Source organism: Mus caroli, chromosome 10, assembly GCF_900094665.2.
Source record: "Mus caroli chromosome 10, CAROLI_EIJ_v1.1, whole genome shotgun sequence".
Taxonomy (NCBI): domain Eukaryota; kingdom Metazoa; phylum Chordata; class Mammalia; order Rodentia; family Muridae; genus Mus; species Mus caroli.
This window is the reverse complement of record NC_034579.1, coordinates 87,230,129-87,253,616: the sequence shown is the minus strand read 5'-3', so window position 1 is coordinate 87,253,616 and position 23,488 is coordinate 87,230,129. Positions and strand designations below refer to the sequence as shown.

The window sequence follows — 23,488 nt, the reverse complement described above, 5'->3', positions numbered from 1 at the left end:
CTACCATAGAAACTAAATAACTTAAGGGTGATGTGGTGGTGTATGTCTTTAGTCCCAGCACTAATGTGCAGTGTGTGTGGGGGGGAGTGGGGGGGACCAGGGACAGAGAGGTGGGGGGGGGTAGCTAGAGTCAGGTAGATCTCTGAATTAAAAGGCTATCCTGGTCTACATAAAGGGCTCCAGAACAGCCAGGGCTACATAGTGAGACTTGTCTCAACAAGAGAAAAAAGACCAAGGGGGGAAGCCCTAAAACCATATATGTACAAATAGCATTATACAGACTAAGTGGGCTGTATTTATGTATTTAGGGACACACACACACACCATAGAAAAGGTCTTGAATTTGAAAGATAACAAGGGCGGTTTAAGAGGAAATCAGGAAATGATGTCATTGTAATCTCAAAAAATTTATGTGTGTGTGTGTGTATGTATGTGTGTTGTGTGTGTGTGTGTATTCTTTACAAATCCTGCCTGCCAGTTCTTTAAACAATCTGGATGTTGTCTGTCTACAACCTTGAGTGCAGCGGTGTGTGTGAAAGCCACCACACTTGGCAGGAGTGAGGGTGTGTGTGTGTCAGACACCCGGGTCAAATCTGGTTTTACCTCAACGAGTCTGGATCACAGTTGAGACCTATCCTTCAAGAAGGCTGTCCGGACAAAGCAGACAGAGGCACAAACTGATACTCTGTGTCTCAGCTTCATCCTTCCCTGCTCCAGGCTCCCTTCATCCTGGGAACCGCTTGGTATCAGACCCAAGTGCCGATCTGGCCAACCGAACACGCGTGGCACCCGCAGCCAGGCTTGGAGGGTCACGCGGACACCGTGAGCCTCTGCCCCGTGCTCCGTGCCCCTGTCGCCTGTCAGCGCAAGTTTGCTAGGTTCAAGTTCCAGCTCCCAGGGCACAGTGTGTTTTTGTCGCTGTTTCTGTCACTGTGTCTAACACACACACACACACACACACACACACACACACACACACACACCACTGGCGTCTCTGTGCGAGCCCTTCCCAACAACACTTCGCTTGGCCACTGCACCACATCTACCTCGTCCAACTTAATCACTTCCGGTGGTGGCTAAATTTCAGTTTTGTTTTGTTTTTAATCCAGAAGTTAGGAGTTGGGGAGGGGGTGATATAACCATCACCTCCTTTATTCCAAACCTGAAAAGGAGACCTGAAAAGACTGGCGACCACAATAAAGTTTATTCCAACTTTATTCCAGCCGCTCTGGTTGGCACTGCTCCTGTCTTCACAGGCTGCTGGTGAGCTCCCGCCCCACGCTGCCCAGCCCCGCCCCGCCCTGCCCCGGAGCCACAGCTCGCAGAATCTCCTGTCCTCCGCAGCCCGCCAGCGGCTATAGCGACCATGACGAGCAGCCACCGCCTCCTGCTGGAGAACGCACAGCAAGTGGTGCTGGTGTGTGTCCGCGGCGAGCGCTTCCTGACCGGGTCTGCGCTGCGCAGCCTGGCGGTGCTGGAGGGCGCCAGCGTGGTGGTGGGCACGTGAGTAGCCAGTAGCTGGGGACAGACGAGATGGGGTTCCGGAGCGAAAGCTCTTTCTCCAACAAAACACCTTCAGGGCATCTTTCATTATGATCATTGATCATTGATCCCGTTATAGCTTCTAAAGTACTGGCTGGTGGGTTTGCTTTGTTGTTTACAGAAGAGTCTGGAGACTCTTTTTTGCCCTAAAATCCCGGATATTGATCCAGGTGTGCAGTCCCAGCACCCAAGAGGCAGAAGGTGAGGTCTGTAGTCTAAGGCCATCCTTGACTGTATGTAGAGTTTGCACGCGAGATCCTGTTTCAAAAAACAATCAAGAACTTAAAAAAAAAAGAAAGAGAGAGAGAGAGAGAGAGAGAAAGAAAAAAGAAAAAGAAAAAAGGACAGGGTTTCTCTGTGTAGCCTTGGCTGTCCTGGACTCTTGTAGACCAGACTGACCTCAAATTCACTCACAGAGTTCCACTCATCTCTGCTTCCCAAATGCTGGGATCAAAGGCATGCCCCTCTTTAAAAAATATTTTAAAATAAAACTAACATTACATCTTTTTTCCCCCTCAAAAAGCACCTGTGGTGTGCATTATGTAGTCCAGCATAGTGGCCATGTCTTTAATACCAGCCCTCTGGAGGCAGGGGTAGACTATTCAAAGTCAGCTTGTTCTACATAATTCCAGGGCAGCCAAGTGAGACCACGTCGTAAAACAAACAAACCCACAGCTGACCGGCAAAATCACTCAAACCCTGCATCAGGGAACCAATGCTAACACACAGGCGCTTTGCTTTGGGGCTGTTTTCTAAAGTAAATAAAAATGTGTCAACACCCACACCTTTTAAAGAGAAGGAATGAATGTGTATTACTTTGTAGTTTATTCTTTTTCCCACTTAGTAGTAAACAGTGAAACCTCACTACTCCATGTTAATAGTTTCTAAAGGGCCAAAACTCCTGACACCTTTGGAAGGTGGTTTCTAAGTTCCTTGAGTAATTAATAATGTGACTGGATGTGCACTTTGTTCAAACATGACTCCACAACCCACCACTGAATGACAGCCCACATTCTTAGGAGGTGGACAGCTGTGTGGTTAATGTGGTCCTGAAGAGAACCCCACACCCCCAGAGTCATTCCACACAGGCTGGGGCCATCAGAGATCTCCATCATAGGCCTGAACTCATTTAAAGTCCAACAGCACACATGAAGTGGTGTGCTTCAACTGCCAGCTCTCGTCAGAGCCCTTTGCCCTGTGGCTCCTGGTTAATTCAGCTCCATGTCAACCAGGACAAACCTCTGACAGAAGAGGAATTCCTAAGTAGGGAGTCCCAAGTTGAGGGATTTGTGTTTAACCTGCATTCATAGGTCAGCTTCCAACCTGTCTGGTCCTTTCCATCACCGGATTTACTGCAAAGTGGGCATTTTATAGAACTCGGCCAGATAAAACGCTGTCCGGATTCAAAAATCAGAACACAGTTTTTTCAAAATTCAAATGTAGTTTCTTGTTCTCTTCCTGAATTTGCCCCCCTCTAAATGCACCCCTCCCCAGTTAGGTGAGCTTTCCATCACTGTGACAAAATGCCTGGGACACAAACAAAGATCTAGTGGGTTTCACTGTGCTGGCTCCATCACTCTGAGACCTTGTCACCACAGGGCCAAATGTCCTGATGGCAGGGTGGGGCACGGGAGATGGAAGACACTTATCCCATGGTGACCAGGACGCAGAGACAGAGAGAAAGAAAGGAGCCAGGAAGAAGATATAGTTTTGAAAAGCATGCTCCCAAGAACCTCTCCCTTCAGTCACGTCCCATGTCCTAAATTCTAGCATCTCCCAAATACCCCAACAACTTATGAAGTCATCAATGCACTGATTCCCTGATGAGACCAGAGCCTTCTGGTCTGTCTACTTTTCCAGAGCCCTACATCAGAGACCACAGTTTCAACACAGGAACCTCTGGAGGGCATTTCAGAGTCGAGTCCCAACTGATGGGCAGCAGTGACTAATGGGGAGTCTGGGAAATGTAGTCTCTTTACACTGGATGGTCCCGTGTTTCAGGCATAATCTAGGGGTCTAGGACTGTGGGAAAGTAGAATACTGATCTTAGAGAAAAGGTAGCAATCAGTCTCTTTGACACAGGGTTTGACTTTTTATGTCCACCATCTCCTTCCAGAGAGAGAGAGAGAGAGAGAGAGAGAGAGAGAGAGGAGAGAGTTGGCTAACACCAGGGCATCCAAACCATATTTAAATCATTTATCAGATTTTTCAGAAAAAAAAATTTTCCTCAAAACTTAGGCACTGTTTTCTTGATTTTTATTCCCCTCAGTGATGGGCTTATAAAAGCTGTCGGCCCTGCTGCTGTTATCCAAAGTCAGTTTTCCGGAGAAACTTTTGAAGAAAGAATTGATTGCTCTGGGAAATGCATCTTGCCAGGTACTGATTTTTTGTTTTTTTGTTTTTTTGGTTTTTTTTTCCTCATAAAACTCAGAAAACAGTTTTAACAGCGGCTCGGGGACAAGAAAGAGGAAGACTATCGGTTTGTTTTCAAAAGAATCTTAGCCACAGTGTTCAAAAATATCTATGGCTCCATCCACTGAAGTTCTGCTTTGCCAATGTGATTTTTATGTTGAATCCTGGTAAAGCAATTCCAGATTCTCCTTGGCTATCTTTCCTGAAGCTATGCACCATCTTTATGATTCTTTCTCAAAGTAGCAGAGTGTGTTTCCTTTTCCTTAGTGACACTGTTCCAGTTTTGTCCAGTTAGTAGTTTAGCCACTTCAAGGTTTCTTTTGGTGAGCATAGTTACTGAACATGAGAGCTGGCTATCTCTAAGGGGTGTTTGTCTTGTGTTGAGTTATTCTCCTCTATTAGAACGTTCTAGACCAGCCAAATAGAGGGAACCTCACAAAGTCTTGCCCTCTTGCCCTCCTCCAAGCTGGGTGACTACCACCATGCTTTCAGAGCGGTGTGATACAGAACGGTCAGGCGTGGTCTAAGCACCTTTTCTGTTTCTTACCTTTGGTTGCAGGTTTGGTGGACGCACACACACATCCGGTGTGGGCGGGTGAAAGAGTCCACGAGTTTGCAATGAAGGTAACTGGAACGGACGGCAGCAAATCAATACAGTGCAAACAGGGGAATGTCTCTACTAGTGATTGCCTAAGTGGTCAACCTATGCCACATATCTTTTTCATGGTTATCTTTACCTGTCTTAATAGAGAACACAACTGACCATCAAACTTAATAGAAACTGCCCCCAAATCTTTATATGACGTATGTATAGAGAGCTAGCAACTAGTTTAAGAAAAGAGGTATTGAAGATTTTCAACTCTAGACTTTTTTTTTAGAACAGAGTTCAGCAACTTGCTGGCTGATTTCCACTTCCATCCTGTATTCTAAATCGTTATTTGTAATTTCGAACAAGTAACTTTTGAATGAGTTTCAAGAAATAGTTTGAAAATCACTGTTCACTGTGGATAAATTTGGAAAAACAGGTTGCTTAACCAAAATAATGAAATGTCTTACATTAGTCTCCTTAGAAATATGAGACTTGAGAGTAACATAAATGTAGTTGTATCTGTTACAGAAGCCACAACCAGCTCCCAAGCAAAGCCATGATCGCATTGCTAAGGGTTCCCACCTTAAAAGCGCAGGCTAGCAGTGACATTCTATTATTTTGGAAAACAGGATAAGAAACCATTTCTTCAGCCATCGTGTGTCTTCTTCAACAAATCAGAAGCCCTTTTAAAGACAATTTTATTATTGCAATGAATGTCGGAGCTAAAAGGCACCTTAGAGACTATGGTCCAAATGCTGCTATCCTACAGATGATGGAGAAAGTTGTGTCTGGGAAGGGAGGGTGTAGCAAGCCGAGGGTGGCAGGTCCAGGCCAAGTCTAGCCCAAAGGCTCACATGTTTTGATTGGATCGCACATCCCTACTGTCCAGTCATTACTGGGGTTGTAGAAAGAACCTCTTTATTTGCTTGAGTGACAGAAATTAGGCTCCAAACTGTGCCCACATGACATGGAGTCTGCCCTCGGTCAGTAGAGAGCTGAGTAATTGCTTGGGGCTCCTGAAACCCTACAAGCTTTGTTTTCTCAAACAGAATGGTGCTGAGGCTGGGCTGGTTATGCACTGGGGCTGACTTCACACATTGAAATGCTCCTATATCTGAGTGTCGATTGACTGTTACTGCTTTCAGATGCCCATTTGCCCACCCATCACACTGCCCATCTCTGCCTCTCAAGTACCTTTGGGGATTCCCTTCTGCACATCAGGGGGAGGGGGGTGGTTAAGGGACTAGTGTCTTCCTTTCTGATCTGGCTGTTGGTATCTGTACCCTGTTGCTTACTAATTTCATTGATTGAAACAGGGTCTCATGTAGCCCAGGCTGGCCTGTAACTCCCTATACAGTTGAAGTAGGCCTTGAGCTTCTAATGCCCCTGCCTCTACTTCCTGAGTGCTGCCATGACAGGCTTGCATCATGCCTAGCTGCGTCTTAACCATCTTGTAATATTGATTTTATTTTTATTTCCTAATTCTCTCTTTCCCTCTTCCTCCCTCCCTCCCTCTCCCTCTCTCTTTGTGTGCGTGTGTGTGTGTGTGTGTGTGTGTGTGTGTGTGTGTGTGTGTGTGTGTGAGTTACAGGTGGTTGTGAGCTGCCATGTGCACCCTGGGAACTGAACCGCCATCCTAGGCAACAGCAGCACCTGCTCTTAACTGCTGAGCCCCCATAACCGTCCTCTAGTATCACCCCTGGAGGTAGGTTCTGCAGACCTACCTGTAACCTCCCTGAGTGAGCCTTGCGTTCAGTTGGCAGGGGCCACGTACATGGACATTCACCAGGCAGGAGGAGGGATCAACTTCACGGTGGAGCACACCCGCCAGGCCTCGGAGGAGGAACTGTTCTGCTCCTTCCAGCAGCGGCTGCAGTGCATGATGAGGGCTGGCACCACGCTGGTGGAGTGCAAGAGCGGATATGGCCTCAACCTGGAGACAGAGCTCAAGATGCTGCGCGTAATCGAGCGCGCCAGGCGGGAGCTGCACCTCAGCCTCTCTGCCACTTACTGCGGGGCTCATTCAGTGCCCAAGTAATCTCCGTGGTGGGGTCCAGCTGTCACTCGGGCCCTGGGAACAGTCAGGGATGTGTTCTCTGGAGGGTGGAGGTTCTCTAGCACTTCTGCTCTTGCCCGGAAGACCATAGAGAAAGAGAACTTTCCGGAAAGATGCTCTGTTTCTAAAGGTGGTTTTAGGACAGGGGATCCAACAGCTTCATCAGTTCTCCTAGTCCTTTAAGGATGAAAAGGGAGGAAATATTGCCAAGCGTTCTATTCATTAGTATAAAGTATAAAGGATTCTCCCCTTACGAGTCCTTTCAAATTACAGCTACCAATTCAAATAATTTCCCTGATAATCAATTAGCATAATCCACTGTAAAAATGACTAGGTATTTCCTCTAGGAGATCAAATTGCATAGTCTGCAGAAGGGTTTTCGTTAATCTGTTTACTCAAGAGCAAATATTTTCATTTTATTAGTATAATATTGTTCTTTTACTTTTCTTCTTCCTCCTCCTTCCTCTCCCTCTCCCTTTGTGCCTTTATCTTTGCACTTATCTAAAGATTTTTTGATACTTTATGAAGAGAACTTCTTTACCTCCTTATGCACATACAGCCTAGCTGTGCCGTTCCTTTTTGTCCTGGAACTTCTGGACAGGAAAGCCCACGGGTCCAGATCTGAAAGGTCTGGAGAGCAGGTGTCCCCAAACTCTTTGCCCAGTCTTCAGCTTGTTGAATAGAAGGAGCATATAGCTGACATAGACTTATGTCACAAAACATATCTAAACTTAAATCACTTCAATTATTCATATTTTTGTACTTTAATGAACTTTAAAATATACTTTATTTGCTAATTTAAAATTGTGAATATTTACTATATACAAGATGTTTGGAAAGGTGCATGCATTGTGAATGACTGAATCACACTGACATAAGCACGACTCCACTTACCTCTTTTTTTTTGTGGGGAAAAGGCTTCAAAACTACTTTGGAGTCATTTAAAAAACACACCATGTGGCCAATCACTATATTGCCTCCGTGTTGCATAGCAGCATAATGGTTAATGCAGATATTCACGTACTGTCTTCAATCAGAGGAACCAAAAAATTGACACTAAAGTTTCGTATTAATAAAATACTCCAGGCATGATGGTGCATACCTTTAATCCCAGCACTCAGAAGGCAGAAGCTGGAGGATCTCTGTGAATTTAAGGCTAGCCTGGTCTACAAAGCAAGTTCTAGGCCAACCAGGGCTACATAGTGAGATCCTGCCTCAAAAAAAAAAAGCATACAACTGATTATGCAGAAAAACATAAATATTTAACATTTCCAGTGATCTTCATTTTAAGTTTTTGGCATTTGTGTTTTTTAAAATTACTAAAGAAGTTTGAATCGAGACCTTGAAAGAGTTTGTCTATTGGAAGGTACAGTTGTTTTCAAATGGAATATAAAGTATAGGATAGCCTGCTCTTTTTTTCTAAGTATTGAAACCTGAATTTAAGTTCAGCTTCGCTGCTAGCTACATGATTAAGTTTCTTAACTGTTTCAAACGTGAACAACACAGGTGCAGGAAAGAACTGAATGCACCCTGTTCTCTGTCGGTGATGCGGCAATAGAAATAACTTTAAATCCCCTTCCTGCCAGCCTCTTCTGGTTCAAACTACCAGTGCTGTTGAATGAGGAGCACTGCGCCAGATAATGAGCTGCAGTTTCACAGAAATTCTATCCAGCTTCCAATGACGCTTGTGTCCTGATTCCCACTGGTTTATCCCAGATGCGCAGATCACAGCCAAGTCACGTGTCTAAAGTTTCGGGGTGAGGAGGGGTGGGGATGCCCAGTGTCTCTCTGATGTTAACATCTTCGCTCTTGCTCATGGCTAACAGCTCCCGAGTTTTACAGAGCATCCCAAGACTTGCTTCTCCCTGATCCATTCCTGTTAGCGAGACAGGTGGCCTTAGATAAAGGCTTCAGGAAAACTTGTGCATAGAGAAGCAAAAGACAATGTGATCGCTGAGGTCAGAGTGTCCTCTAAGTCTCTGAGACAGAGAGGCAGCCTTGTTGACATCCCCAAGGGCCACACAGCTTGGTGAAGCTGAGCAGTTTACATCTCTGTTGTGTCTACACAGATCCTGGAACGGAAGTCTCATTACTGCATCTGCTGTGTGAGCGCTGGCTCACAGCTGGCTAATGCTCGGAGCTCTTTTATAGACTTTTCCTCTCCCTTTCTGAAGCTTAAACTCATTTGCCTATACTGTTTATTATCCTTCCTTTATTAACTATATATATTTGGGGCTGGAGAGATGGCTCAGTGATTAAGAGCTCTGACTGCTCTTCCAGAGGTCCTGAGTTCAATTCCAAGCTACTACATGGTGGCTCAGGACCATCTGTAATGGGATCCGATGCCCTCTGCTGATGTGTCTGAAGACAGCTTCAGCGTACTCATATAAAATAAATAAAATCTAAAAACAGAACAAAACAAAAACAAAAAACCTATATATACATACATATATATATTCTTAAATGTATATATAGTATAGATAATAAAACATATATACAGTATACATAATAAGCATATGTATTAAGCAATGCATTCCATATCACATATATTAAAGAATATGCATATTGAAAATATGCAAGTATCACATATATATAGAATATGCCCATGGTAACCTCATTTCCTTCCATTAGAGGGAAAACTGCGGTGGAAGCTGCTGATGACATCATCAATCACCACCTGCCAAGGCTGAAAGAACTCAGCAGAAATGGGGACCTGCATGTTGACAACATAGATGTGTTCTGTGAGAAGGGTGTCTTTGATCTGGATACCACCAGAAGGATTCTGGAAGGTGGAAAAAAGATGGGCTTACAGATCAACTTCCACGGGGATGAACTCCACCCGATGAAGGCTGCTGAGGTATGGCTGACTGTAGGCTCTTTCCTGCACACTTTGTTCAGAGTTCGGAGGACCCTTCTGAAAAGGCAGGAAGTGGGAAGTTTCTGGTCTGGCTGGGCCTAGAGAGTTTCTTGGGGAACCGGGGGATGACTCTCTCAGTAAAACACTGGCCTTGGAAGTACAAAGACCCAAGTCTGATCCCCAGGATGGGGATCACATGGGGTGAAGCAGCCTAGGCTTGGTGGTATGTACTTATTTATAATCCTGGCCCTGGACAGACAGAGATAAGCAGATTCCTAGAGCTCTAGGCTAAGTTCTTGGTGACTTCCAGACCTGCAGACAGGCCCTGTAAGAAAGAAAGAAAGAAAGAAAGAAAGAAAGAAAGAAAGAAAGAAAGAAAGAAAGAAAGAAAGAAAGGAAGGAAGGAAGGAAGGAAGGAAGGAAGGAAAGAAAGAAAGAAAGAAAGAAAGAAAGAAAGAAAGAAAGAAAGAAAGAAAGAAAGAAAGAAAGAAAGAAAAGGGAAGGAAAGGGAAGGGGGAGGGGAAGAGGGAGGGAGGAAGAAAGGATAGATGGATACTTGAGGTTGTCTTCTGACCTCTACATATTCACACTCACAGAGAGACAGACAGAGAGACAGAGACAGAGAGACAGACAGACACATTTACACACATTCACAACAGAGACACACACAGAGAAACTTACACACATACATACACACAGAGACAGACATGTATATAAGACATACACATAGACACATACAAACACCCATAGCCATACTCACAGAAAGATACAAACTCACAGGTGACACATATACACACACCAAAGGATCCACACAGACACGTGTACATTCATACCTATACACAGGGTTGGACACAAACATTCGTACACATGACTTATTTCTGTTTGTCATTGTGTCCTATGGTGGCTGTTGTCCTGCACACGCTATGCAGGTGCTTGTGTGCTGTGCTACCCCCAGCCGAATTGTTTCTTTTATTTCCTAGGACCTTCTGTGACAGCAAACAGGTTGATGGTGTGTAGTACATAGAACCACAGGGTGGCTTGCATGACTGTACAGGCTGCCCAGGTTCATTTATCCAGCTTTCAACAGTGTGCCAGGCCAAGAATCCAACAGTGAAGAAGGTCATGAAGAATCGACCTAGCTGGCCTGGAACTCACTGTGTAGACCAGTGGCCTCAAACTCCTAGAGATCCACTTGCTTCTGCCTCCCAAGTGCCGGGATTGAAGGGGTACTATTGTGCCCAGCTGAGTCTAGGTGTCTTTCCTGTAAACATAGAGCACCCTTGAGACGTAAGCATTTGCAAATGTTCTGCCTGTGTCTCAAGTTTGAGACTCACTGTCTTTTTTTTTTTTTTTTGGTTTTTCGAGACAGAGTTTCTCTGTGTAGTCCTGGCTGTCCTGGAACTCACTTTGTAGACCAGGCTAGCCTTGAACTCAGAAATCTGCCTGCCTCTGCCTCCCGAGTGCTGGAATTAAAGGGGTGCGCCACCACCGCCCGGCTGAGACTCGCTGTCTTAGTGTCACTTTCAAACTTTGACCTGTGTTTCATGCCGTAGTGAACACCACCATCTGTTGTCTGTCAGTGAAGTCAAAGACTCAGGCATCAGTTTGAATCCCCCCTCCCTTTCACCCACGATGTTATCCAATCACCATGCCTGCTCAGTTCCATTCCCAAGTATCCCTACATCCCTGTCACTCACATGACTGCTTGGCTCAAATCATACACTGTTCTCTTTCCCTTCAGTCTTGTCTCTGTGTTAATGCTACCTTCCATCCCATTCCCTGAGGCAGTCCATCGTTCCCCTGTTACAGGCTTTAAGGGTTTGAGTCTTTATAAAAGGACTTTTAAAAATTGGAGTGTTTATATTAGAATGTACTAATGTGTGACCTTTGGGGTGAACCCCCCCAAAAGGGCAGTGACTTAACAATCGTGTGTGTGTCAAATTGACTAGGGGTTATTTGTGACGGCTACTTTTATGTCAGCTTGGCACAGGCTAAAGTCATCTAAAAGGGGGGAGCCTCAGTTGAGAAAGTGCCTCCATAAGATCTGGCCATAATGCATTTTCTTAATTAGTAATCAATGAGGCAGGGTCCAGCCCATTGTGGGTGGCGCTTACTCCTGGCCGGTCTATAAGAAAGCAGGCTGAGCAAGGCATGGAGAGCAAGCCTGTAAGCAGATTCCCTCCGTGGCCTCTGCATCAGCTCCTACCTTGTTTGAGTCCCTGTCCTGGCTTCCTTTGATGATGAACAGTATTATGGAAATGGAAGCCAAAAACCCCCACCCCCAGCTTGCTTTTAAGTCCCTCTGTGCATGGGTACCAGGATCCGGGCCTGCCCTATTTCTCTCCCTTTATCTCTTGTATCTTTTCACCTCCTCTGCCTCTCCATCACAAACCAAGCACGGCCGACTACCTTTGACATCCTATATCCCAAACCTGCTGTTTTCCTGATTCATATTCTCATCCAAGGCTCACCATAGCTACTCCTCCTCTAAGACCCTAACCCAAATCTCTTTAAGATTGTACTGTGATTTCACCCTGCTTTTTCCCCACTGGCTAAACTTGCACCCAACACTTGCAACTCTCTATCCCTGGAGGTCAGTACAGTGCCTGGGGTAGAGATAGGCTTCTGCAAGCTAGCATTTGCTGACTTTGTTGTATGGATGTAATCTCTGTGGTCAGTGAGTGACTATTGATCAGAGAGAGCAACAAGTGGATAAAACTGAGAGAACCCAATAACCCTGATCAGCAAATTAGTTTCAGAAGCAGGCTGATTCCAAAGTCAGAGGGAAATGTCCTCTAAGGAGTTTCCTGTGAACCCACTGACCTTCCAGATCCTCAGTCGCAGACATCTTGAGTACTGACGACAGGGGTCAGCGCTTCCTCCAGTTAGGACGTGGCAGCCTCCCATGGCCATACAGTACAACAAGTGACAGTTGTTTAACATGGATTAAACCCTTGGGTTGTTTAACATGCCAGTCTTCAGCCTGGGAATTGTGTGTGCATGTGTGACACTCGTCCGTGGAGGACTAAAGTATGGGATGGAACAAGCTGAGAAGAAGCCCGCTATAAAGCTTCCGTGGTCCTGATGCAGCATCTCTCTGAGCTGTCTGCCGACAATAGAGTCCCAACATTTCTGCTGGAGGAAAAACACTTTGAAGTTGACAACTCAAATTATTTAAAGTTTTTTTTTTTAACTGAATTTGGTTTTAACCCCAGAGTGGATGGCATTCTGAGACATCTATCTTTGTTGCATTTCTGTGAATTCTAGAATAATTAGATTTTATTGCTGATATTATTCCCATTTTTTTTTATTCCGATCCCTGGGAGTCACAACATAGTTTCAGAAAATATCGATATAAGATTCATTTATTGTGTGTTTCTGTGTTTGTTTTGAAACAAGGTCTCTATATATTGCTCTGGGTGGCCTGGAACTCACTATGTAGCCAGCCTAGGCTGCCAATTGTCCTGCCTCAGTCTTCCAAGTGCCTGGATTACAGATGTGATCCACCACACCTCACTTCAGTACTACTTTTTATCCCCAACATGCTAATTTTCAAATGGCTTGTCTGTGACAAACCCTATATGTTTTTGAGAGCTTGTGCTCATCAGAAATAGTTGACAAGGATTCTTAACAGGGCAGAGGAAGCAGTGTCATAGTATTTTATTGAATTGTAGTTGTATGTTAAACCTTTCCCTCTCTGCCCATCCTGCCTAGCTTGGGGCCGAACTGGGAGCACAGGCTATCAGCCACCTGGAGGAAGTCAGCGACGAAGGCATTGCTGCCATGGCTGCAGCTCGGTGTTCTGCTGTCCTCCTGCCCACCACAGCCTACATGCTGAGGTAAGGAACCTCTCTTACCCTGACACAGTGCCTTCGAGTACAGGTTGTGAGGACGCAGACTTCGGAGGTGCGTTGTTCCAAAAAGCTCCTGAGAGACTCAGATGCCAAGGGATGCGGCAACAGTGGCGCGAAGCCATCATCCTAATGGTGCAACCAGCAAACCCATGAAATGTCAGTGGATGCCAATGCTCACCTCCACTCCACCTGGAGCTTTCTCTCCTCTTCTAGAACATGAACGCTCCCGCCATCCCTGCATCCATTCTGAAAATGTCCCACCTGGAGAATGACACCTTTCTTCCCCTCCCCTTAGGCTGAAGCAGCCTCGAGCCAGGAAGATGTTAGACGAGGGTGTCATAGTTGCTCTGGGCAGCGATTTCAACCCCAACGCGTACTGCTTTTCAATGGTAATTACTTTTTGGATATTTCTCTGAACAGAGTGGAAACTATGGAGCGTATAAATGTTTAACTTTTTCATTAGTTGTGAATTTTTTTGTTTGTTTTTTGTTTTGTTTTTTGAGACAGAGTTTCTCTGTGTAGCCCTGGCTGTCCTGGAACTCACTTTGTAGACCAGGCTGGCCTCGAATTCAGAAATCCTCCTGCCTCTGCCTCTGGAGTGCTGGGATTAAAGGTGTGCACCACCACGCCCGGCGTGAAAATGTATTTTAAAATATAAAAATATGTCTTTGAGAAGAAAGAGGAAAAGGGTTTAGTCAGTGGTATAATTGAATTTTCCTGCACACACAAATTCATCCAGTTCTGAAGAGATAAATCTTCATTTTTTGAGACTTAAGGGTTTGTGATAAACCATTTTCCTTCTCTGGGGCATAGCAGAAACTCAGTGAGACTTTAGTGAGTAAGGGTGGAGATAAGCTTCTCACATAGCACAGGATCTTAAAAAACTGTATAATATTATTTAAGTAAATATTAAATACACAGTGTTATTAAATAATAAAGGAATTTCCCCCAAAGTTTAAGAATCTTATATGTAAATTGCATTTTCTAATAACAACTTAGCAATATACATATATGTTTACTACAGATATGTGTGTAGTATATAATGTAATAAAATATATGTAATATATTATATATGTATAAGTAATATATTATAAATATCTATAAATACACATACACACAATATAACATGTAATATTATAGATATAATATATAGTATATATAATATTATATTACATATAATAAACATTTTATTGTATGTACATAATATATTGTATATATTATATATTTTTGAAAAAGAGTTATTTATTTATTATATGTAAGTACACAGTAGCAATCTTCAGACACCCCAGAAGAGGGCATCAGATCTCATTACAGATGGTTGTAAGCCACCATGTGGTTTCTGGGATTTGAACTTAAGACCTTCGGAAGAGCAGTCAGAGCTCTTAACTGAAAAGCCATCTCTCCAGCCCATACATTGTTTTTGGGGGGTAGGGAGTAGAGTAAAATCTGGGGCCTTTTACATCTGAGCCCAGACTATCCCTGAGCCGTTCCTTCCAGACACGCGTTCAATCGTCCTGCTTGTGCTGTGTGGAGAGGCTTCCTAGATAGCAGTCGCTGCTGCTCTGCTGCTCTCCAATGCTGTCTCTCCTTGCCTTAGCCGATGGTCATGCACCTGGCCTGCGTGAACATGAGAATGTCCATGCCGGAGGCCTTGGCCGCTGCCACCATCAACGCAGCTTATGCACTGGGAAAATCTCACACCCACGGATCTTTGGAAGTTGGCAAGCAGGGGGACGTCATCATCATCAATGCATCCAGGTGCATGTCCTTCCCCAGTGACTGGTAACCATAGCAACGATTAGCTGTCTTATTCGATGCCCGTGTAGACAAGTTGTAGATGTCTTCCTACTTGTACTTAGTAAGTATCAGGCTCTGTGTAGACTCCACACCACCAGACCCCCCTCTATCTTTACCCCTTTCCAGCCAGAAGGTCTCCCTTGATATCATCCTCATCTTTGTAGTAAAGCCAGTCTCCAAATCCCTTTCTCTGCCTTGCCTTTTTCCTGGGCCTCCAATTCCTACTGTTTTCCTGGACTTGGGACTTGTCCCCGAGCCTGTGTGTTTGCTTTCATGCTTGCCTCCTGACCTCTTGCTTGTTTACAGACCTGTTTATCACCTGGCTCTGATTTATTCGTTCTCCGACTCATGGAATCAAAGGACGCTCAAAGCCTCTACTCAGCTCTCCTATTCCTGAGTTCTTAATTCTCACTTGTGGTCTGCTATGACCTGGGCCTCCAGTGCCACAAGCTTGGGCTTAGTGTCTAAATCTAAATGTTGGAGATGTTCTATCTCTTTGACCCTCATAAGCCCATAATAGCCACTGGACCCCACGCTCAACAGCGGAGAGCAGCTCCTTAATTTCAGTCCTTCTCGAAGCATCTCCTCCATCCATCAAAGATAATGTGCATGCGCTACTCATGAATGGGGTTTTAAAGGTTCAGGGACTGGAGAACTGGCTCAGCTCATAGAACACTTGCTGCACAAACAAGGGGACCCGAAGTTGAGCATCAGTGCCCACGTAAAAAGCCAGGCTTAGCAGGATGGGCCTGTGCTCTGAGCACTGGAGAAACAGACACAGGGGAATCCCTAGGGTTTGCTGACCAGCCAGTCTAGTGAAATAGAGGGACTCCAGGTTCAGTTACAGAGCTGCCTCACAAAAATAAGGTAGATAGTAATCAGGAAGGCACCAATGTGGAGGACTGACCTCCGTGTGCACTTACACAAGTGAGCAGGCATACACCACCCATATGTACGTACACACACACACACACACACACACACACACACACGCACACACGCACATGCGCACACGGAATTCACTTTAAGTTAGGTTTTTTGGTTGGTTGGTTGTTTCTTTGGTTTTTTTTGTTTTTTTTTGTTTGTTTGTTTTTGGAGACAGGGTTTCTCTGTGTAGCCCTGGCTGTCCTGGAACTCACTTTGTAGACCAGGCTGGCCTCGAACTCAGAAACCCGCCTGCCTCTGCCTCCCAAGTGCTGGGATTAAAGGCGTGTGCCACCACCTTTAAATTAGTATTAACTGACATGGTGATACTTTTGATTTATGCGCACCGAAGCAACTATTTTCTACTTTCTTTCTAGATGGGAACATTTGATTTACCAGTTTGGAGGCCATCATGAATTAATTGATTATGTTATAACTAAAGGAAAAGTCATCTATAAGAAGTGATATCTCTGAACCAATGAGATGCCTCAATGCGATAAGTCTCCTGTCACCAAACCCTGAGTTCGATCCTGGGGCTCATGAGGTGGGAGGAGAGAATGTCTAAGAGTTACCCCCTGACCGCCACGTACTCACCTGCTATGTACCAGACCTCCTCACCTCCACATAAATCAATGCAATAAGATAAAAAATATTTTTAAAAAGTGACAGATCTTCAAGGAGAGATTTGATACTTTGTATCAAATAGCACCATGTAAGTTAAAGCCCTTCTGTGGCTTTCAGAACTGTGTCACTTAAGCCTAACCATATGTCAGGGTTTTACTATTCACCTGAAACCCCGAGGGATGGACCTGTGTGACATGAACATGTATGGGTATCTGGAAGTGTAAATAGGTGGAATAGTGGGATGAAATGTGGAGTTGTTTTTCAAAGACTGGCTGCAGACATTTTGAGATGAATATGCTATGAATGTGAATTGAATATATGGGATGAATTTTAGATAGCTCAGAAATTCCCTTGTGGGAGAAACAACCTTGGCCTGAGAGGTCTCTTTTGTTTCTGCAAATGCTATGCCCCAGTGAGGCCAAGGGTACCATTTCCTAAGAAGCAGGCAGAGTCTTCGCTCCCCACGGTTTGTCTCTTGAGATGCTTTCCAGCCAGTCAGGGCCTTCTGGGGGGCAGAGATGGCCTCCCACTTTTAACATTGTATCAGCCCTTGTAATAAAGCTTCACCACAGAGTTCAAGACCTGATATCTTGCACAGATATGGAAACTCTCCTCTATAGACACACTTTAATCAATGGCAATGAGGTTGTGTTAAAAAAGAAATCTTTACGTTAATTTTTTTTGTATCACAAAGTCATGGGTTTTACAGTTCTCCATAAATATTTGCTGTAATTACCATTGTTGCCTGACAACCCCGGACATGGATCAGTTGTTTTGTCTATGGAGTTTTTGAAATGTTCAAAGAACTGATCACAAAATTATTTGCAGAGGGAATGACTATTTAGGTAGACTTGTATTTCTAAAGCCACATCCCCTTGAAAACTTGTAAAATATTTCAGTGAAATTTGCAATCCTAATACAAATTAGTGACGTCACAAATAAACGTTAGTTGCCAAATAATCATCAAATCCAGGCTGGCGGGGCCGGATTATGAGGCGTTGTTGGGTTCCGTGTAAATCAAGTCAAGATCCTGAACGAATTGGGTGTTGCTGCTGCGATACTGGAGGTCACGCTGCTTGTGGAGTGAAGAAGTTTATTTAACTCCCAGTTGTGTCTGGTTAAGTTCCAAGGGAGCCCATGTCCAACCCCTGGTGCTGTGTCAACTCAAGGCAGACTGCAATAGAGGGAATGGTGGGTGAGTGAGCCACGACATCCCCACACAGAAGACAGATAGACTAGGTATGGTTAAATCCAGGGTTTTTATAATGCAGGGCTTTAAAGGACTATCCACAGTCTCAGGAGAAATGCCTTCTGTCTCTCTGTGTCTCTCTGTCTCTTTCTCTCTCTGTCTCTGTCTCTGTGTCTCTCTCTGTGTCTCTCTCTGTGTCTCTGTGTCTCTCTGTCTTTCTCTCTGTCTCTCTTTCTGACTCTCTATCTCTCTGTGTGTGTCTCGCTCTGTTTCAATCTGTCTCTCTTTGGTTCTTTAAGATAGGATTTCTCTGTCCTGAGACAAGCTCTGTAGACAAGGCTAGCCTCGAACTCACAGAGATCCACTTGCCTCTGCCTCCTAAGTGCTGAAATCAAAGGTGTGTGCCACCACAGCCAAGTGCCTTAGTCTCTTTCAAAGACAACCCTCCACCACATGTGAGCTGGGGTGGTGATAGACTCCTGAAATTCTAGCACTGGGGAGGTACAGACAGAAGGATTGAGTCCCAGGCTGGTAGTCTGGGCTACTTATTGAGGCCCTGTCTCAAACATAGCAAAATAAAATTAAAAAAAGCAGAAAGGAGAGGGAAAAGGAACATGGGCCTATAGGACATCTTAGTTCACTTCAGTTTCATCTCTTTGCCTGCCAAGAAATTGCCTGTCAAGAAGTTTCCACCCTTTGGGAGGCGGCATCACCCTTCTGAGGTGAGAATGTGTGGGCCAGGTGCCATACAGGGTGGGCAAGCTAATGTGTTCGGAAAAGAAAGACACACACGAAGACCTCATCATGATTTTTTTTAATCTGCCTAGAAAATGCAGAGGTATCACCCTTTCTGTCTGAAGTTCTAGTTCTAAGCTGGGCATTGCCTTTGGAGGATTTGTGATCCTATTAAGGCCAAAATGGACACTAGAAATAAAGACAATGCCAGACAACCTTAAAATCTTCCTCCCTCAAAAGAACAACTCACTGATAAACACGCTAATTTCATATTTAGATTAGTTTTTTTTTTACCAGAAACTGAAATGTTCAACTCTTGGTCTAAGAAGAAGCATTTGAAAGGTGCGGCAATACCAACCTCTCTTATGGGGTTAAAAACCCAGAAACCACTCATCACTACCGAAGTCTGAACTGAACATCTGTATAAAGTCTGAACTGAACATCTGTACTAAGCCAGCAAACCTCTGCCTAGTGAGAAACGCTTCTCACAGAGCAGCCTCCAATGTATATTACCGGAAGGTTTTTAGAGACAAAGAACATAAGAGAATTACATCCTGGTTGGCTGTTGCAGGGGGAACCAAGCAAGCAGTTAAACAGAAGCCAAGAACATGCAGTTAGCTGAGCATTTCAACCCCAAGTTTCTAGAACGGGGCTGGGTGCTTTCTCATGGGACTTTTCAGGGGAGGTGATAGAAACAAAAGATGGCTTCAGCTGAGACAAGATGGAGAAACCTTTACTGTGTTACACATCTTAGCAAGAAGTCTTTTGCGCTGATGGAAAGTTACTCTACATTTTAGAGTCTAAAGTAGGAAGCTACGTGGGTTTTGGTTTTTTTTTTTTGTTTTTTATTGTTGGTTCTATGGAAGCTATCATGGGCAGGGGTCACCTAAGAACCCATGTGGTAGAAAATACACTATGCCAGTCTGGCCTTCCTCAGGCACTCTCAGGAGCTCAGAGATCCCATCCCCACCCCCAGCCCCACCCCCACCCCCACCATTACCTGAAGCCCACCCTCCCCCACTGTGCAGTTAGCGTGAATTATGCTCTCTATGACCTGGTTTCTGATCAGTTCTTCGCATCACCACCCATGATGACCATTTGTTTTCTCCTGGGCTGTAAGTTGTCAAAGGCAAAGACTCGGGGGATCTTGGTTACCACTTGTTTAGGAATTCATCCACCAAGTCTTAACTTCTGAGCCATTCGTTGCTCCAGCCTCATGCCAAATAACATTTTTAAAAAAGAAATTGCCACACACAAAACCACAGGAGTGATTTCCTGACATGAATATTTCCTGACACCAAAGGTTCCTTGAATTTCTTCTTTTTCTCCCTTCTCTTGACTCACACAAGCAAAGGCTGGTCCAGCCACCTCCCTCAGGCCTTTCTGGATGACCTAGTCATACTGCACTTGTTTGGTTCAGTAGTTATCACAGTATGTCCTCAACTAGAGGGGAAAATCCTTTAATACCAGACTGCAGGTATTGCAGGTGATACCTGGGTCATGCCACACACTGTGCTAGCTAGGTGGCATGATACTCATGACAGGAGTCAAAAACTTGACTAGATGTAACTTTACAAGCGTAAGGGCTGGGGGTGGGGTGTCAGAGATGGCTCCACCATTAAGAGTGCTGGCTGCTCTTCCAAGGACAGCTGTCTGTCTGTAAGGGAATCTGATATACTCTTCTGGCCTTCACAAGCACTAGGCATGGCACATGATGGACAGACATGCAGACAAAATACTTAGCATGTAAAATAAAAAAATAAAGTATGTAATTTTTTAAAAGTAAGGAGAAGTCAGGCCTGATGGTACAAGCTTGTTTTCCAGTTGCTTAGGAAACTGGGATGGGAGGATCATGAGTCCAAGGGCTGCTTAGACTACAGTGTGTTCATGATCAATCTAGTCCCATGGATGCTGCCCCTGTAGAAGGATCAGCACACCTTATAACTTATCCTGGACTTTGTCTAAGATACTAGACTCCGAGACCTCTTCCCGATTAAGTCTATACAAGGGAAGAGTTCTCTTCATTCTGTGGTTTTATTTCCTACCCTAGCATCCCCTGTTGTGCAGTGTTAGCAAAGGACTTGATTGCCCGACTCTCACATGTCTTAATACCCCTTTGTACAAAACCAGTGCACATTCCTCCCTTATGTATGAAAAACTAAAATGACAATTGGGGATATATAGTTCAGTGGTAGAGCCCTTGTCTGAATGTATGAGACCCTAAATTCAATCCCAAGGGAGGGAGGGAGGGAGGAAAGGAGGGAGGGACAGATGGAGGAAGGGAAGGAAAGGAAAAGGAAGGGCAGCGCAGCTTTTCCCAACTCACCATTGGAAATTCGGAAGCAGACCAAGTCCTCTTTGGTATTGGCAACTCAGCCTCAGAATGACCCAGATCCCTTCCTGCCTCTGCTCGGCCATCCAGCAATGCCTGGGTCTGGCTGTCAGTCAACAAACCCAGCTCCGTATGGCCTCACTCAGGTCAAGCAGGAGAGAAAGATGACTTCCCTAGCTCTCAGGAGATAAAATGCTTTCTCGGAAGCTGCCGATACATTCCTTCATGTCATTAGTTCTGTTACAACCCCAGGCTTTTCTTGAACTAAACAGGTAGCAGAAAGGACAGCATCATCTATGCTAAGATGTAGTGCTGTCTGTACTAAGCAGGTCTACCTGTAAGCCTAGTGAATGTTCTCTACTTTTGTTTGTTTTCAATGTTCACATCTAATATATTAGTACATTTAACAAAGGTAATCAAAAAGGGTAAAATGATCAATTGCTTATTTTTATTGTTTGTTTTCGAAAATTTTTGGTCAGCTGTTTATGACAGTGGTTCCCAACCTTCCTAATGCCACAAAACCCTTTAATACAGTTCCTTCCTCATGCCACAGTGGCCCCCTCCAACCATAAAATTATTTTTGTTGCTACTTCATTACTGTAATGTTGCTACTGTCTTGACTTTTGAATATCTGTGTTTTCCAATGGTCTTAGGTAACCCCTGTGAAAAGGGGTCGCGACCCAGAGGTCGAGAACCCTCAGTTTACACTATTATAATAACCAAATACAAAAGTAAACCACACGCATGATATAGTATGGAAAGCATCTCTTTTAAAATATTTATTGGGTTTCATAAATTGGGTAGATTATTTGAAAATGGCGACAGGTCTTAGTCTCCAACTTCCCACGTGGCTTGTGTTGGTCACTAGGGAATCAGCAAAAGTACCAACAGAAGTTTTGGAGGACTTCATGCTTGCTTGAGGGCTCACCTTCTCCTGTTGTCATAAGTGAAGAAGCCCAAGCCCAGGGAAAGGGAACCCCCATATAGTAGCCCATTCTCCACCACTCCACAGCAACAGACAGCACTGGGCTCAGCCCGTGGTCTAAGACCTGTTAATCTTTCTGATTGGAACTTTCAGAAGCTTGGAAAAGGCTTTCTCTAAAGAGATAGAGGTGTGTCTTAGTTAGCTTCACTTGATAACCTGACACAGCCTGGAGTCAACTGGGACAATTCAACTGGGACTACCTAGATCAGATTGGCCTGGGGCAATGTTTGCAAAGGATTATCTTGATTGATAACTGGTGTGGGAAGGTCCAACCCACTATGGGTGGCATCACCTCTAGGAAGATGGGCTGAGGCTGTAGACACAAATTAGAGGGTGACTCAGTCAACAGCCAGGAAGCCATGTTTCTACAGATTGCCGCCCTGACTACGCACCATGATGGACGGTCCATGGGAGTGTTAGCCAAAAGAAACCCTTTCCTCCATTCCTGCTTTGGCTGGAATGCCTTCTCAGAGAAGCAGAAAAGCAAATACGAGGTGTTAAAGTAAATACAAACAGGAGGTAGGCATGGAGCCCAGTGCCAGAGAGCATGCACACAACACACACAAGACCTTAGCTTCCATTTCTCCTCAAATAGAAGAACACAATGGAGCAAGCCACCGACACAGTTTGTAACCCGATGACCATATACTCTTGAACTAACAAAGCTTTATACAAAACTGAGGGATGGAATAATGTCAAAGGAAGGCAGGGCTGGACAGGAGTCCAGCACTTCCAAAACAGGAGTGAGAGCAGGAACCTGCTGGAGTCATTGCCCACTTGGGTGCAAGAATACATAAGGGGTGTGTTGTGTGTGTGCATATGTGTATGTTTACATTCAGCAAAAATGACACCAAGAATAACCTGCCCATAAGCCTGTTCCTGGGGAACACATCTTGGGCCCCTGTAGTTTGTGACCAGCTTGGGGTGCTGGCAAGTGCGTTGTTAACCAGCTGCAGTCTTTCCAGCCATGCTCTCAGACTCGTGCGCACGCAGTGTTTTGCACTTGTTTACCACAATGGGCACCAAGTCATCGATCTTAGCCTCTGGATAGCAAAGGGGTCACGGGACCCTTCTGACTAATTACACAAAGCCTTCCCAGGAGGTTCTTATCTGCTTCGGAGAGATATGGAGATTGGGCAATACATCCGAGGGCCCAGTCTAACCTGTGTCAACAAAGCTCATTTTAATGATTACCTATTGCAGGCAGTGGGTTGGCCCCCACCCCCACCCTCAAATGCCTCATTTGTGCAAGGGGAGGTTGCTTAGTGAAGTTACTACAACCATGTGAGTATTAAACTGTGGGAAATGGCAGGACTAACTTCAGGCTTCGACTTGAGCACATCACCAAGTGTTGAGGAGATATGTATCTGAGAAATATGAAAGGCATGCCTGAGACAAGGGCCATCATTATATTTATCCCCAAATACCTATTCATTCTTGGAGGGGTGGCTTAAGCCTGTAGTTAATAGGACACAGATAATCTCTGTAGGTAATGGCTTCAGGTCTGCTCAATATTCTCTCCCATTTCTCTTCTCTTCTCTTCTCTTCTCTTCTCTTCTCTTCTCTTCTCTTCTCTTCTCTTCTCTTCTCTT

The 23,488-nt window shown here is 44.7% G+C and overlaps 2 protein-coding genes across 5 annotated transcripts in view; one reads left to right on the top strand and one right to left on the bottom strand.

The window, feature by feature from the left end:
- Positions 1-816, bottom strand: part of Ccdc38 (coiled-coil domain containing 38) — a 44,068-nt gene extending 43,252 nt beyond the window's left edge. For both annotated transcript variants that reach the window (XM_021174677.2, XM_021174676.2), the window contains exon 1: positions 604-816. The gene's annotated coding sequence lies outside the window, so the exon portion shown is untranslated. The remainder of the gene's footprint in view (positions 1-603) is intronic.
- A 460-nt stretch (positions 817-1,276) lies between these two features.
- Positions 1,277-17,615, top strand: Amdhd1 (amidohydrolase domain containing 1). 3 transcript variants are annotated; one of them, XM_021174155.2, is made up of 9 exons: positions 1,281-1,503; positions 3,812-3,918; positions 4,514-4,578; positions 6,300-6,577; positions 9,231-9,456; positions 13,171-13,295; positions 13,606-13,699; positions 14,908-15,068; positions 16,409-17,615. In XM_021174155.2, exons 1-9 carry the CDS (start codon positions 1,367-1,369, stop codon positions 16,494-16,496), a joined length of 1,281 nt encoding a protein of 426 aa, XP_021029814.1. In that variant the 5' UTR covers positions 1,281-1,366; the 3' UTR covers positions 16,497-17,615. The 3 variants fall into 3 exon arrangements, with proteins under 3 accessions (XP_021029815.1, XP_021029816.1, XP_021029814.1); XM_021174156.2 differs by lacking the exons at positions 14,908-15,068; positions 16,409-17,615 and adding an exon at positions 14,808-14,901 and having other exon boundaries at positions 1,277-1,503; XM_021174157.2 differs by lacking the exon at positions 14,908-15,068 and having other exon boundaries at positions 1,278-1,503.
- The last annotated feature ends 5,873 nt before the right edge of the window (positions 17,616-23,488 follow it).

Bases quoted from the DNA above. Each gene is read 5' to 3' on its own strand.
- Amdhd1 (XM_021174155.2), top strand. From the start codon at position 1,367: ATGACGAGCAGCCACCGCCTCCTGCTGGAGAACGCACAGCAAGTGGTG. The intron at 1,504-3,811 runs GTGAGTAGCCAG...TATTCCCCTCAG, and splicing joins GCCAGCGTGGTGGTGGGCAC to TGATGGGCTTATAAAAGCTG. The intron at 6,578-9,230 runs GTAATCTCCGTG...TCCTTCCATTAG, and splicing joins GGGGCTCATTCAGTGCCCAA to AGGGAAAACTGCGGTGGAAG.